Raw genomic sequence first — 15827 nt, forward strand, 5'->3', positions numbered from 1 at the left:
TTTATAGCTAATCAAGCACAAGTAGCTACAGATTTTTTTGTTTCTTCTCCACTCCATTTCAACTAGCCTTAAAAAAAAAAAAAAAAAGACTTTTTCTTTTTTGAAGATAGAGTGTCACTCTGTCACCCCCGGTAGAGTGCAGTGGCATCATCAGAGCTCACATCAACCTCAAACTCCTAGGCTCAAATGATCCTCCTGCCTCAACCTCTCTAGTAGCTGGGACTACAGGCACATGCCACAAAGCCCAGCTAATTTTTCTATTTTTTGGAGTAATGGGGTCTTGCTCAAGTATTCCTCCCGCTTCAATCCCCCAGAGTGCTAAGATTACAGGCGTGAGCCACTGCGCCTAGCCAAAAAAAGATACTTTTACATCATTTATATCATTGTATAAAATGGTATTAAGGAATTATTGTTAATTTGGTTAGGTGGGATAATAGTATCTTGGTTAAGTTTTTAAAAAGCTTTACTTGTTGGAGATACAAACTGAAATACCAACGGTAAAATAGTATGATGTCTAGAATTTGCTTTAAAATAATTCAGCAACAAAACATAAGACAAAACATACTGCTGGCAAGGATGTGGTGTAACTGTAGCTCTCAAGCAGTGTTGTTTGTGCAAACTGGTACGATGACTTTGGAAAACTGTTTGGTACTAAAGCTGAACATAGCCTATCCCATAGTTTTCCTCTCCCAGGTACACAGCCAACAGAAACAAGGCCGGGTGCAGTGGCTCATGCCTATAATCCCACCACTCTGGGAGGCCAAGGCGGGAGGATAATTTGAGCTCAAGGGTTCAAGACTAGCCTGAGCAAGAGTGAGACCCCGTCTCTACTAAAAATAGAAAAATTAACCAGGTGTGGTGTCGCTCTCCTATAGTCCCAGATACTCGGTAGGCTTAGGCAGGAAGATGTCTTGAGCCCAGGAGTTTGAGGTTGCAATGAGCTATGGTGAAGCTATTGCACTCTAGGCCCAGTCAACAGAGCGAGACCTCGTCTCTATAAAAAAAAAAAAAAGAACAGAAATGACTACTTCTCTCCACCAAAACATGTATAATAATGCTTATGACAGCACTATGTGTAATAGCCCAAACTGCAAATTACTCAAATGCCTAGCAACAGTACAGTGGTATATAAATGACGGTATGTTCACCTAAGAGAATACCAACCATACAGCAATAAGAATAAAGGAACTACAACTACAAAAATATGGAGGAATATTACAGATACAATGGTGAAGAAAGACTCTCACAAAAGAATACATGCTGTGTGATGCTATGTAGATAAATTTCAAAAATAAGCAAACCTATCCTAAGGTGTTAGAAGTCATGATAGAGGTGACCCTTGGGGAGGAAGGGTGTGTGATTAGAAGGGGCAAAAGGGGGGACTTCTGGGATGTTGGTGATGTTTTGTCTCTTAATCTGGGTGCTGGTTACAGGAGTTCGGTTTGTGAAAAATTCATCATTTTCTATACATAAATTATATTTGAATAGAATTTTTAAACCTTTCGATAAAACATTTCTTTAAAAAAATGTAGGGAAAGAAACAGATTAAATAAGAAGAGCAGGCCAGGTGTGGTGGCTCACACCTGTAATCCTAGCACACTGGGAGGCCAAGGCGGGAGGATCGCTTGAGGTGAGGAGTTCAAGACCAGCCTGAGCAAGGGCGAAATCCCGTCTCTACTAAAAAAATAGAAAGAAATTAGATGGACAACTAAAAATATAGAGAAAAAATTAGCTGGGCATGGTGGCGCATGCCTGTAGTCCCAGCTACTTGGGAGGCTGAGGCAGGAGGATCACTTGAGCCCAGGAGTTTGAGGTTGCTGTGAGCTAGGCTGACACCACAGCACTCTAGCTCAGGCAACAGAGTGAGATTCTGTCACAAAAAAAAAAAGAGCAGAAAGTTGGTCACTACGATGACTGAATGATGGATTCAGGATTCATTGTACTATCATCTCTACATAAGTGTGTGAAAATTTCCTTAATAATTAAAAAAAAAATCAGATCATAATAGTTCTCCGCTTAAAACTTTCTCGTGGCTTCCCATCACACCTAGATTAACACCTGAACTTGTTACCATAGCCTACAGGGCCCTATGCACCCTGGCCCTGCCCACTTCTCCCTCATGAGCTCTTATCACTACTTGCCTTGCTCACTCCATCCCAGCCCTGCTGACCCTTCACCACCTGGCTGACTCCTCAGCCTTCATGTCCTCGCCTAAATGCCCCCCTCTCAGAAAGGGCTTTCTTGACACACTCCCAATCTAATTTTCTTTCAGAGGAGCTCCTTTCTTTAATTTTCACTATAGCTTGACATTGCTGTTTGTTCCGTTTGTAAATTCCCTGAGATTAAGAACCTTTGCCTGTGTTTTTTAATGCTCTCCAGTGCATAAAACAGTGCTGGGCACCTGACAGGTGCTCACAAAATGTTTTTGAATGAATGAACGAATAAATAAGAATCTGAAATATAGAGTATTTTAATAGTCAAAGCCCATAATACTTACAATACAGAAATAGAGGCATAACGCTGCTTTCAAGTAATTTAATTGTATTACAAATTAGGTATCTATTCTATTTTTTAGAGTCATATTAAATTTGTTTTTCAACTTGAAGACCAGTAAATTGTAATATCACGGAAATTCCCCTTATATAATGTTTAAAATACTGAAAAGCACTGAATTTAACTAAGATTCTACAATACGGTTATGTTTAAAAAAAATGATTACCACAACTGCCTGTTATTTTCAACAGAAGTCTGCAAATGTACCTGTAATATTGTCAGGCAAAATCGATAAAAGGGTTGAATCCTTTTATTCATTATAAAATTTTAAATTTAAAAATTATGGCCAGCCTGGTTATAGGCTTACACCTATAATCCCAGCACTTTGGGAGGGCCAAGGTGGGAGGATCACTTAAGGCCAGGAGTTTAAGACCAGCCTGGGCAACATAGCAAGACCCCATTCCTCAAAAAAAAAAAAAAAGAAAAAGAAAAAAATTAGCTGGGCATGCTGGCACACACCTGTAGTCCCAGCTACTCGGGCCACTGCACTCCAGCCTGGGTGACAAAGTGAGACCCTGTCTCTAAAAAAAAAAAAAAAAAAAAAAAAATTATATAACTTTTGAGGATTCAATATAAATTCATTGTTAGACTTCCTACGTACACTTTCTGATATAGCAGAGTAGATAAGTTTACTGACAAAAGCAAACGAAGTTTGGAGATCCCACAACGATTTCCATACATCTTGTACATGATACTAACCTGTACCTCTGAAAATCTCCATGCCGTAAACCATGCTGCTGCTGGGATTCCTTAATAATCTGAAGAACTAAAGTCAAGATTAAGGAAAAGCTTACAATGGTAAGAGTCCAAATAAATCAAAACCTGTACTGTTAGTCTACATTTTTATCAGGCCACAGGACATTAAACATTTGTGAAATATTTAGTGCATTAATGAAATCTCTTGTAACCATTTTCAATACCAATCCTGTCATAGGACAAGGATAAGCAAGCATTGATTGCCTGAACTGTTACTACTCTCAAACTAAAAAAGGAGGACACTACTAGCAATTGGGGATTGCTAAAACCAACGGCTTAAAGAAAGCTGCTGGATTCTAAATGCTGACTATAATTGGGGTGGTTCCCACTGATTTACACCTGGACCCCACATTTTACTCAATCAAGCAGATTCATGTTATAAATGACGTGTACTACTGATCCGTTTGCATAACCTCCTACATCTGCCAAATCCAACTTTCCTTAACAGCTGTGATGCTTCAGGAGTCTATGATTAACACATGTCAACCAAGCTAGGCCACAGTTTGCATAAAAATATTAAGGTTATTGTTTTTAAAGATGAACCCTTAACCAAACTCTCCTTTTAAGAATCTTAAAATATTTAATATTGTGCGCCAAACTTTAGGAAGACCAATCTTTAGCTACAGTTTTAGTTTTGTTTCCTCAATGCTTCTCTATAGACGTGAACAGTGAACACTAAAAGGACTCTTTCAATAACTAAAAAGGGACAGAAAGATAGAAGGTTCCCAATAAAATCAGCGCATTCTAACATCCATTTGGTACTATTACCACCAATTCAAAAAGTAAAACTCCAGACCCCTGAAAACTTAAGTACATTAAAATGTCAAACTGAATGAGTTATTTCAGAAATTTGCGTACATTTTCTCCATTTATTTTTCATTGCAAAAAGTCACAAACTAGTATCACAAGCACTCAGTTCAGGTACACACTAACGAAAACTAGAAATCGATTCCTCCAGCTCATCTAAACGACTCCCAACAAGATAAAATGCCTGCAGACCTATTAGGAAAACCACACAACTGATACTAACAAGCAACCAGACTTTATAATCAAAATGAGCACAACCTTTTCCTCAGACAGTCCATTTTTACCTCCACTTCCAAAGCATCAAGCTTTAAGTTTTACTACCCGGTCTACGACGGCTGTCAGACAAAAGTATTAAGCCGAAACGTCAAGACTGCCGTTTCCTCTCCCCAGTTCACTGGCTCAAGGTGCCAAGGCCAGAGCTCAGCAAAGTAGCCAGAGTGTCACCCCCGTCACAAGCCCTCCAACTGGGCAACTGCGAGACAACAGGGGAAACCTGCCAAATACCCCTGTGCCGCCCAGAAGAAAAGGACGTTACCCATCCAGGAGGGCGAGGGGGACGCACGGAAAGACCGCTCGAGAGACAGACCCTGGATCTCTGAGCGCCAGAAAGTAAGGAGAGCAACGCTCGGCCTCTCCTGCCCAGGACGTGCCGGGACTCGCCTACTCTCCCGCCCCCAGCCCTCCAGATCGACACGTAGTCATTCCAAGTTAGGCCCAATTGCTCTAGGATACTCTCCAAACTCAGGCTATCCCCAAATTCTTTGTTTGCCTTCGATCCAGCTGAGGGGCGTTCGTTTTCTTTATTTTCTTCTCCTCCGGCACCGCGCCCACCGCCACTACCGCCGCTGCCGCTGCCACCGCCGCCGCCGCCAGGAACCTGCTTCTCAGCAGCCATCTTACCCCTGCGCCGCAGAGCAGGACGGGATAGAGGAGGCGGGACGACCGGGGCCGGTAGGAGCGGGACCCGCTAGGCCGGGCTGATGGGATAGCGGCGGACTCCGCGCCGACGGCCCTTCCTAGCCCCGGGAGCGGGAGCCTTTTGTTGGAGCGCGCCTGCGCAAGGGCTCGGATTCCCGGGTCCTGAACCGTGGCGGGCTAGGCTGGTGGCTCGCAGACACCGGGAAACGGTGGCTGAGGTCTTCTCCGGGGCAATCCTACCTACCATCCACCAAGGGCGGGAGGACTGGAGACGGACCCCTACCTCCTGCATCCCAGCACTGGGGATCGGGCTCACGTCCCACACGGCAGAGGGCGGGAGACTAAGGACTTTAGGTTTCGGGGTTTCTGCCTCCCCTGGGACTCGGGAGACGGGGTTTCCCTCTGCAGAACGAAGCACCCCGCCTCTGAGGGAACCCCCTCTGCATTCTCCTCTGGGGCTGACCGTGGAAAAGCGATGACCAGCGTAAGCGCTGGCACAGCCAGCAGGCAATGTCCCAACGTGAGGATTTTCTCATACTGCTTGGGACCTGTGGACATCTGGACTTCAGAGCGATCAGTCCAAAGAGGGAGAAGTATTGGGGGATGGGAGAATATGAATTTTTGCTCTGCAGCCGCTAGAATCTGAGTCCTGAGGCTCAGTGCCTGCTCCGTAGTTACTGCTTGGGAGATGTTGAGCAAGTAACTTAATCTCCCTCTAAACCTGCTCCCTCATCTGTGAAATGGTGATAACCAATTAAAATTTTGTTAAAACTGTCCCAAATGTCCACTGATAAATGAATTGAAAAGTAGAATGTGGAATATAACCATACAATGAAATATTATTTGGCCATAAAAAAGGAATGAGGTATTGATTATGCTACACACAACCTGGATGAACTTTGAAAACATCATAATAAGTGAAAGAAGCCACACACAAAAAGCCACATATTGTGTGATTCCATTGATATGAAGTATCCTTAATAGGCAAATCTATAGGGACAAAAAGATTAGTGGTTGTCTAGGGCTGGAGGTGGGATGGGGGTGAATATGGGGGATTGGAGACGGGCTAAAGGGTAGGGGTTTCTTTTGGTGGGGAAGAAAATATTCTAAAACTGATTGTGGCGATTGTTGCACAACTCTGTGATCATACTAAAAAGGAACACTTTAAATGGGTAAATGGTATGGCATGTGAATTATATTTCAATAAAGCTGCTACGAAAAAATATGAGATCATGTTAGTCCTCTAGTCAAAACCCTGCTATGCCTTAATCTACTCAGACTATGCCCTCTCTCTGGCTGTGCCCTCTCTCTGAAATGCTCTTCCCCTAAGTATCTGCTTGGCTTGCTCACCTCCTTGAAGTCTTCGCTCAAATGTCACCTTCTTAATGAGTTCTGCCTGACTACCCTATTTTAAATTGCACCATCACCGCCATCCTGGTACTCCCCAATTCTCTGATCTACTTTTCCTGCAAGTACTTATCAACTTGTAACTTACTTAAATTATGTCTATTTGCTTATTTCTGTCTCTCCTGCTAGAAAGTAAGCTCCCAGAGGGCCTTGATCTTTGTAGAACTCACTGGTATGTTATATCCTAAGGGTGAGGAGTAGGTGCTTAATAAAAGTTTATTGAATAAAGGAATGGTAAGCATCTCATCAGCATGAACTGTCATCACTTTCCTGTTCAGTGAATAGGCAGGCAGGGCAAGGGTGTGAATAAGGTTTCTCAACCAAGAGGAGGAGGTAGCTGTGCTCCTGAGAGGCTGAGATCCCGGGGCATAAAAAGGAAAAAGAATTTTTTTTTCAGGTCTTTGATACATTTTTAAAATAATTTTACTTTTTTTATTTCAGCATATTATGGGGGTACAAATGTTTAGGTTACGTATGTTGCCCTTGCCCCCGCCAGAAGAATATTCTTGACTGGGACCCAAGGATCGGGGAAGGGGAAGCAAAAAGGAAGCTGCAGAGATAGAAGGTGGTGGTTTTCAGATTCGGTGAGCTGGGAAGCTTAAATTCTACAGAAATAGTAATGATTCATTGCCACGTATACTTCATGTAGACACAAAGACACGAATGTTTAAGTTTTATTGCAAAGTAAGCACCGTCTAGGAAAAGGCTGATGGTGTATGGATCTCGGCTACTTTGAATTTCCTCCCTTTTTAGATACCTGAATAAGGTAAGGAGAAAAAGAAAAATTTGATTAATTCAGATTCAACGAATGGGCTTCAGGCCTTTCAAGTGCTTCTCATTCCTTTCTCGTCAGAGCCCTCTGAGAAGGAAGTGTTACTATTTCTATTTCTGTTACTATTATTATCACAGCAGAGGAAACTGAGGCACAACGCCAAAGACAGAGCCTGACACAGTAGATGCTCAACAAATACAGGACTGAATTGGAGAAGAAAACGCCCAATGGGTGGGAGTGGGGAATGAGATGAAGCTAACCAAATTTCCTCAGAACCCTCCTTCCCCCTCCCGCCCCTCCACTCTGCTCCCGGGGGAACTGAATTAGAAATTAATTCCGATGCTCCCTGGAATTAGAAATGGGCAGAGGCGCACGCTGCGGGGCTGTTCCTTCTGCACTTCCGGAAAACTGGGGGCCCCCCAATCCGCCTCCGGCCCATCCCCCAGGGTCTGGCCTGGAACTCTTTCGAGGGTGTCCCCCAGCCAGTCCCCGGAGGTCTGGCGCTCCCGACAAGCTGCCGGGAAGCGCCAAGGCGCGCGGGGTCCCTGGCGGGTGCTCCCTGCAGCGCGGCGCACACGCAGGAACCAGGGTCGGTCCTTCCACCACTCCGGCGTCTGCCCGGGAAGTCACTTCGCCGGCTTAGCCCAGAACAGCCGGTAGCCGGGGGCCGGAGCGCGGGAGCAGGCCCAAGCGCGGCTCTCCGCCTTCGGGGAGGGACGTGCGCCCCACCGGGGCCGCGCCGTATCCCTTCCCTCAGCGCTAACGGCCGCGGGGAACAATCCCGCCCACTGGCTGCTCGCTCCTCCCCCTGACCCAAGCGCACCCCACGCCCACCGCCACCCCGACACCGCGAGGCGCACTCCGCCTGCAGCCAGCGGGAGTCACCCTGGGCACCGCCGTGGCCGCAGCCGCGGCAGCTGCGCGCTAGCCAAGACCCAGACGGCTGCAGGAGCCCGGGCAGCCTAGCGTGCGGCGGCACCATGAACGGCTCGGGCGGCCCCGGGGCCGAGAACGCGAGCCAGGCGGGCGGCGCGGGCGGCTGGCAGCCCGAGGCGGTCATCGTGCCGCTGCTCTTCGCGCTCATTTTCCTCGTGGGCACCGTGGGCAACGCGCTGGTGCTGGCGGTGCTGCTGCGCGGCGGCCAGGCAATCAGCACCACCAACCTGTTCATCCTCAACCTGGGCGTGGCCGACCTGTGTTTCATCTTGTGCTGCGTGCCCTTCCAGGCCACCATCTACACCCTGGACGGCTGGGTGTTCGGCTCGCTGCTCTGCAAGGCCGTGCACTTCTTCATCTTCCTCACCATGCATGCCAGCAGCTTCACGCTCGCCGCCGTCTCCCTGGACAGGTGAGCCAGCGCTCTGGCTTCTCCAGGAGTTGGGCACCCAGGCGGGGACTGGAGAGGGAGGCGGGACTCGGGGATCAAGGAGGGACACGCAGAGAGTGGGAGAGGACACTAAGATGGCAAAGGGACCAGAGGGAGAGAAAGACAAGCAGGCACAGAGGAGGAGAAAAGGAAATGAGAGTGGGGTGCGGTGGTGTCCCTCGGTTATGTGCGTCCTCGGGGCTCACGTCCTGGAGAATTAGGCTCTCGGGCGCTGTCTGTGTCTGACAATGCCCAGCGTTTCCCAGTACAAAGAGTTTAATGCCCCTGTGAAGTTGGGAAGGGAGAAACTACTGTGCCCAATTTATAGAAGAAAATGAGTTTGTAAGTAACTTGCTCAGAGCCGCCCCTTCAGTAATTGTGTGCGTGAAGCGCACCATCTGTCTCCTAGAGCCAACCTCAGGCGCCTCCACCGCACTCGCCTCGAAGCCACGGTTTGGTTGCTTGGCGCAGTCACTTCGGGTACGGACTGTGGAACGTGGGTCTTTCTCGAGGACCGACGCCAAAGTCTGAGCGAGAGCGCTTGGGGGTCCCTCGCTGTCCGCGCCCGCCTCCAGGCCTGGGAGTTCGGGATCGGGAGAGGAGCGGCCCTTGGGTTCTTCCTCCCCAGCCAGAGGAGGGCGAGAGAGGTACCTTAGGGAGAGCGCAGGACTCAGGTGGAGCTTGAAAGGACACTAGGACGGTTCCTGGGGAGGAGATGCGGGTCTGACTCCCCACGCACCGCCCATTTACCCTGAGCGCCTTGGTGGGACCACAGAGCTCCGGCTTCTCTTAGGAATTCCCTGAGAGGCTGTGCCTTGCCCAGCATGTCTTTTGCAGGCTGTCTGCTAGAGCCGTAGGTGCCTGGGTCCTGCCTCCTGGGGCACCATCACTAGAGGGTAATCACAGCCTCCCAGAGCCCCATAGCCGGTTCTCCAACCTTTAATACTCGGCGGCTTTGGGGTGCCCTCCCGGGGGAGTCTGTGGTCGCAGTCCCGGGAACAGCAGAAGAGTGGCCTGGGCGCAAGCGCCTTTCCTGCTGCCGGTCCCCGCTCCCCACCTTTAGGCTCAGCCGAGAGTATCTGGGACACGGTGGGCCACGGTTCTGGCGTGTGCGGTGTAACCTTGCGCTAGGGACCTTCCTCAAGAACGGGTGTGGGGCCCGAGGTGCAGGGGTCGCAGCCGCGCCAATTCGCCAGCTCCCCTGACGCCCCCCTCCTGGGCCTGACCACAGGTATCTGGCCATCCGCTACCCGTTGCACTCCCGCGAGCTGCGCACGCCTCGAAACGCGCTGGCAGCCATCGGGCTCATCTGGGGACTGTCGCTGCTCTTCTCCGGGCCCTACCTGAGCTACTACCGCCAGTCGCAGCTGGCCAACCTGACCGTGTGCCACCCGGCGTGGAGCGCGCCTCGCCGCCGCGCCATGGACCTCTGCACTTTCGTCTTCAGCTACCTGCTGCCGGTGCTGGTTCTCGGCCTGACCTACGCGCGCACCCTGCGCTACCTCTGGCGCGCCGTCGACCCGGTGGCCGCAGGCTCAGGTGCCCGGCGCGCCAAGAGCAAGGTGACGCGCATGATCCTCATTGTGGCGGCGCTCTTCTGCCTCTGCTGGATGCCGCACCACGCGCTTATCCTGTGCGTGTGGTTCGGCCGCTTCCCACTCACGCGGACCACTTACGCGCTGCGCATCCTCTCGCACCTGGTGTCCTATGCCAACTCCTGCGTCAACCCCATCGTTTACGCGCTGGTGTCCAAGCACTTCCGCAAGGGTTTCCGCAAGATCTGCGCTGGCCTGCTGGGCCGTGTCCCACGCCGAGCCTCGGGCCGCGTGTGCGTGGCCGCGCCAGGCGCCCACAGCGGCAGCGTGCTGGAGCGGGAGTCCACCGACCTGACGCACGTGAGCGAGGCGGCCGGGCCTGTCCCTGCCCCAGACCTCGCCAGTCACGCACCCTCGAGCCCAGTCCCTGGCCCTTCCTGGAGAGGCCAAAAGGCAGGCAACAGCGTCCTGACAGTTAACGTGACTTGAAGGCACTTACAGGGTACGCTTGGATGTTAAGGGGTTGGAGTCATTGGTTGGGATCTTGGGGAGAGTTTTGTCTGTTAATAAAACCACAAACCATTTCACATGCGGTGATGCGCTGTGGCTCTGCAATTCTCATTGTCTTGAGGCTCCATAGGAAGAAGCCTCGGAGACTTGGCAGGTGGCTGGGGAGGAATGCGTGCAGGGCCCTTTCTGAGCTACCAGGAAAGAAAGAGGGTGGGCTGCACCAAAGGCAGCCCACTTACAATCCGCATAAGAATCCCTAACTGAGACTGGGGAGTGTGGGACGATTGAAGGCTCTTTTCATGTGGCCATCCGGAAGCGCCAGAACCAGCAGCCACCAGTGCGTGAGACAGAGGCAGGCAAAGTGTTTAAGCGTGTTCAATAAAGTCGGTCGATGACACACACAGACACTATGTGTGCTCCTAGTTCGCTTTCGTGCACTGGTGTGTGGTAAGTCCTTCCCTGTTTCCAGCTGCCTGGGGCCCCTTTGAGTCTGGGCAGCCCAGTCAGTCCCCACCCACTTTTGGCCTTGGTGTTTCCTTGGGTGGCTGCAGCTGGGTCAGGATCAGATCTCCAGTGGCTCAGTTTCTCCCCGGGGCCAGGAAAAGCAGCCCTGGCCTGGCAGTTTGGGCTACAGGTGCACAACGGAGACTCTAAGGCACCGCTGGGCTGGGGCAAGCTGAGAACCCAGTGCGGGAACAGCAACGCACCAGGTCTTTGCTCATGAACTGGCCTCTGTCTGTCCCCAGAGTTCTTGAGCAAGGCTCTCTCAAGTGTTTAAGCAGAGGCAGGGAAACTCTCAAGAGTGTCCCCATCTCAAAGCATTGAGCACAAGGCACTTTGACTAAGGGCTTGGTTTCTTAGCCAGACCAGTGCCAGCCACTGAAATGCAGGGGAAGCCTGCAGCCCTGATTGGAAGGACCAAGTTGGGGGGAGGTGGAGGTCCCAGGCCCGCTTGTGCCCCTCAGCAGGCTTTGAGTGTGACAGTGAGTTCCAGGTGGTGGAAATGGAGCGGCACAGGGAAGTCTAGGCAGGTGCGGAGTGGGCGAGGCTGGGTCCTGGGCTTTGTGCTTGGGTGTTTGCGGAACCGAGGTGGGGGGTGCCAAGTCCAAGGTCCCAGGGTCCTTGCCCAGAGCAGCTGCCTCTGGCCAACTGCTCAGCTGCCAGAGAAGCGACTGGAAGAGAAGTGGTAGCTTAGGCACCACTGCTCCATGCAGCCACTTATGACGGCCCTGTGGCTTCTGCTCCATCTCACCTCCCTGGGGCTTGGCATCACCCAGCCTTCGGTCCATGGGCGCAGCTTCCGAAGGCCAGCAGTCGGTAGGTGGAGGGTGTAAGGTCATAAGCTTTGGGATTTGGGCCCCAGGGCACCTGAGTGATCTCAACCTTTGTCCCTCAGCCTGGCCATCCCTCTTCAACCTCAACTTGTCCCAAGAGGCTGAGGAAACCATCCAGATTCCGAACAACGGGAGTGCACCCCTGCTTGTGGCCGCGAAGGTGTTCGTGTCCAATGTTTTTAATGTGGTAAGCACCGCCAGGCTGCCGGACCCACCAAGTGCTGAGCTAGCGGGAGGGAGCAGGACTCAGCCCTGACTAGTGCTGGGTCTTCTGCCTCCTTCTGTCATAGGGTGACGTGCTTCCCCCTCCCCCAGGACATCCTGCAGTACACAGTGTCCTCCATGCTGCTGCTTCAGCTGGTGAGCTCGCCTCCCGGGAGAGGTGGGATGGGAGAACCCAGCTGAGTCCAGCTCAGTAGTACTGGCCTTTATCAACCTGCCGAGCTTCAAGGCACATATTTGTGCCACGAGGCACACATATGTGGAGAGTGGGAGCCTCAGTGGCATCCTTGTGTCCCCAGTCCTGGCTGGACACTCGCCTGGCCTGGAACGCCAGTGTGCACCCACAGCGCGCCGTCACACTGCCCCAGGACTCACTCTGGACGCCCAGACTCACCATCCTGGAGGCGTAAGTAAGGCGGAAGTTCTTGTCTGAGGAACATGCCGTGCACGTCCCTCCTCCTTTTCCCCATCTAGAGCCCGGAGGCTCTTAGCGAATCTTCGCCCCAGCGGTCCTGCCACACTACCAGTTTGCTTCCACTGCCTCGCATTCCCCTTTCCCTGCTGGAACCCTGATGCTGGCTGGGATTGGAGGTGGGATGTCGGGGTCTCCCTCGCCCCAATGCAAGAAAGGGCCGGGGCCTCCGGCTTTGGTACCTCTCCCCACAGGCTCTGGGTAGACTGGAGGGACAGGAGCCCACAGGCCCGAGTGCACCAGGATGGCCACGTTGAGCTCAACCTGGCCCTCACCACGGAGACCAACTGCAACTTCGACCTCCTCCACTTCCCCTGGGACCAGAGCCACTGCAGCCTTAGCTTCTATGCTCTCAGCAACACTGGTGCTGACGGGGTGGGGCAGAGGGGTGAGGGCAGAGGGGAGGGGCCTCCTAGGTCGGAGCTCACATCTGCTTAGGGGACACTCCCACGCAAACAGCAGCCCATCTCCTCCTCCTCCTCTGCTCTCAGCTGGCCTCATGGCCTCCCTCTAGGGTCACAGCTCCAAACTTGCAGCAGGTCCACCATCTTGTGCATCTGGGGCACTTCAGTCTTCTCTCCTCCCCAGAGCAACTGCTCTCAACAGCCAGGGCTGCACTGCAGTGGCCAGGCCCCTTGCACCAAGGCCAGAGGCTTTGGCCTCATTCCTGGAAACCTGAAGGTGTAGTCACCCAGCAAATATCCCATAAACCCATCAGATGACATCTAACTTGGCAGAGAAGTCCTCCCCTTCTCGTATCCCTCTCCTCCATGACAGACCGCAGCCACTGCCCCATGGGCCCTAATATTTCAGTTGTGAAATGATATACTGGTGGATGAATCTGTGACCACTTCCCCCTCCATGAAGTGGTGAAAAGCCCATTTATTTTTACAATGAAAATTCATCTATGGATTTGATAAAGACCTTCCTTTAACTGGAGACAATTTGGCATGTTGCAAAACCCCAAAGGAGTTGGGAAGCCCTCCTATGAACCAGTTTTGTCTCCAAGTCTGCCCCCCAGAAGCCAGGAGAAGTCTCCATCAACCCTGGGCTCCAGTTTGCTCCTGGCCCTACTCCCAGGAGAGATTTGGGGGCAGGGGTCTCTTTTTCCCAGTTCAAGGTTTTCACTCCCACCCCTCTCAGCGATGGAGATGGAGTTCCAGGCCCACGCTGTGAACGAGATTGTGAGTGTCAAGAGGGAATATGTACTTTATGATTTGACAATCCAAGTCCCACCCAGGCAGCTGGTGCCCTGCTTCCAGCTGACGGTGAGTCAAGTCAGGACGAGGCTGACAGCAGGCCGATGGAGGTGGCGGTGGGGGGGTGCAGAGCCAGAGGCACAACCCCATGCTCCTGCTGCCCACCCCAATACCGCCGCCCAGAAAGTCCTGGCTTTTCCCCTTCCAGTTGAGCCTGAAGAACACAGCGTTAAAGTCCATCATAGCTCTGTTGGTGCCTGCGGAGGCGCTGCTGTTGGCTGACGTGTGTGGGGGGCTGCTGCCCCTCCGGGCCACCGAGCGCCTTGCCTATAAGGTGACACTGCTGCTGGGCTACCTCGTCTTCCACACCTCCCTGGTGCAGGCCCTGCCCAGCTCCTCATCCTGCAACCCACTGCTCAGTAAGCCCTGCCCCTCCCCTGGGCCTGGACAGGACCACTCCACCTGGCTGGCCCCGTTTAGCCCACCTGCTGTCACCCGAGCCAGGGTGCCTCTGCTCAGCTCTCTGGGCACCAGAGACACAGGCCTGGCCCCTGACCATCCCTCCCTCCTACCTCCAGTTTATTTCTTCACCGTCCTGCTGCTGCTGCTCTTCCTCAGCACCATGGAGACCGTGCTGCTGGCCGGGCTGCTGGCCCGAGGCACCCTCGGGGCCAAGAGCAGCCCCAGCCCAGCCTCAAGAGGGGAACGGCGAGACCATGAGAACCCAGGGCCGAACCCTAAAGGTGGGAAGGGGCTGAGCCTGGGCATGGGGGTTGGTGAGGAACAAGGCCTAGGAGCAGGTTTGAAGGGGCAGAGCTGGCAGGCTGCACGCCAAGGGCTGGGGTCAGGGCTCAGGGGTGGCTGGGCGTGTGTAGCATTCACCCTGCTGGCTCTGCTGTCCCTGGGCCCCACCATGTCCTACCTTGGAAGAAGCAGGTCTGGAGCAGGGAGGAAAGTTGGCCTTCCTAAAAAGCCCAGGTGACCTAAACTCCCTCCCCGCCAGATGACTCCACACCTTGTAAAGCCTCTCTCCAAGAGGGTGTTTTGTTTGTTCAACTGAACATGGCCTGGAGTGGGCTAGACTCAAATTTTCATTAGTTGAGACTCTAAGGAAGGGACAGATACCAGCTGACAACCCCTGGTGTTCACCCTTCTGCTCATGTTGGGGGAGCCCAGAAGTACAGTTCCATTCCCTGCCTCTGCCCGCACAGAAGCCCCCAGAGGCATCAAGGGGTCTAGGAGGAGCTGGGCTGAGACTGCCGACCACATCTTCTTCCTTGTGTATGTGGCCGGGGCGGTGTGCAGCCAATTCATCTTCCTTGGAGTCTGGATGTGGGCAGCGTGCAAGTCCGACCCAGCCCCTGGAGAGGCTGCACCCCACGGCCGGCAGCCCAGGCCATAACAGGGCTGGGCCTGCTGCAGCCCTTGGGATGCAGATGGTTCCCCATGGCTGTGGGGAGGGCCACGATAGGGTCTCTGGAGAGAGGGGGGAAGAGGGGCTCTCTTCCCTATCCCTGGAGGAGCCCAAGCCACCCCGAGCTCTCGCTCTGTCAGCATACAAGCACAGTGCGGAATAAACCCACCCCTGCGTGCAAGTGCACCTCAAGGGTCTGTCTTCATTGAGCTCCGCTGTTCACTCTCATCCCAAGTAGATGGGGCCCTACTTCATGCCCCTGACCCCCACTTTGCTCCTGAACTTCTCACCATTGCCCACCAGTCTCAGCCCCCACGCAGGCAGCCTAGCTGCTCCCTCTGTAACCACTGCTGCTTGGCCAGGGGGCATCGATGCTGGGCACTGGGGGACAGGGGCCTAAGAGGCAGGCCATGGAGGGTGAGTCAGACCTTCTCCAAACACCTCTTGCAGTGTGCTGGACCCCAGAGGGAACAGTAAGCAAGCAGTTCTGCCCCTGGATACCTAGGGGACCCCTGGGAAATGGAACGTCCCCAGACCTCAGGACAGTGGGTGACAGGGAATG

The 15827-nt window shown here is 52.7% G+C and overlaps 3 protein-coding genes across 3 annotated transcripts in view; 2 read left to right on the forward strand and 1 right to left on the reverse strand.

Moving 5' to 3' along the window:
• SRP68 (signal recognition particle 68kDa) overlaps positions 1-5024 on the reverse strand; it is a 49078-nt gene extending 44054 nt beyond the window's left edge. The window contains exons 1-2 of the mRNA XM_012662241.1: positions 4849-5024; positions 3253-3319 (exon numbers count right to left, since the gene is read on the reverse strand). Of these exons, the coding sequence (XP_012517695.1) occupies positions 3253-3319; positions 4849-5011 (230 nt within the window). The 5' untranslated portion in view covers positions 5012-5024. The remainder of the gene's footprint in view (positions 1-3252; positions 3320-4848) is intronic.
• A 1035-nt stretch (positions 5025-6059) lies between these two features.
• GALR2 (galanin receptor 2) lies at positions 6060-10711 on the forward strand. The gene is made up of 3 exons (XM_012662333.1): positions 6060-6064; positions 8089-8561; positions 9811-10711. Exons 2-3 carry the CDS (start codon positions 8194-8196, stop codon positions 10601-10603), a joined length of 1161 nt encoding a protein of 386 aa, XP_012517787.1. The 5' UTR covers positions 6060-6064; positions 8089-8193; the 3' UTR covers positions 10604-10711.
• Positions 10712-11844: 1133 nt separating this feature from the next.
• On the forward strand, positions 11845-15349 carry ZACN (zinc activated ligand-gated ion channel). The gene is made up of 9 exons (XM_012662338.1): positions 11845-11941; positions 12021-12145; positions 12274-12318; positions 12480-12586; positions 12847-13016; positions 13796-13920; positions 14060-14270; positions 14430-14594; positions 15063-15349. Exons 1-9 carry the CDS (start codon positions 11845-11847, stop codon positions 15251-15253), a joined length of 1236 nt encoding a protein of 411 aa, XP_012517792.1. The 3' UTR covers positions 15254-15349.
• The last annotated feature ends 478 nt before the right edge of the window (positions 15350-15827 follow it).

The sequence above is a fragment of the Propithecus coquereli genome, unplaced genomic scaffold (assembly GCF_000956105.1).
Source record: "Propithecus coquereli isolate 6110/MARCELLA unplaced genomic scaffold, Pcoq_1.0 Scaffold76, whole genome shotgun sequence".
Classification (NCBI taxonomy): Eukaryota; Metazoa; Chordata; class Mammalia; order Primates; family Indriidae; genus Propithecus; species Propithecus coquereli.

Coding starts and splice junctions, on each gene's coding strand:
- GALR2 (XM_012662333.1), top strand. CDS start 8,194: ATGAACGGCTCGGGCGGCCCCGGGGCCGAGAACGCGAGCCAGGCGGGC. Junction 8,562..9,810: donor GCCGCCGTCTCCCTGGACAG/GTGAGCCAGCGC, acceptor GCCTGACCACAG/GTATCTGGCCATCCGCTACC.
- ZACN (XM_012662338.1), top strand. CDS start 11,845: ATGACGGCCCTGTGGCTTCTGCTCCATCTCACCTCCCTGGGGCTTGGC. Junction 11,942..12,020: donor CTTCCGAAGGCCAGCAGTCG/GTAGGTGGAGGG, acceptor TTTGTCCCTCAG/CCTGGCCATCCCTCTTCAAC. Junction 12,146..12,273: donor TGTCCAATGTTTTTAATGTG/GTAAGCACCGCC, acceptor CCCCTCCCCCAG/GACATCCTGCAGTACACAGT.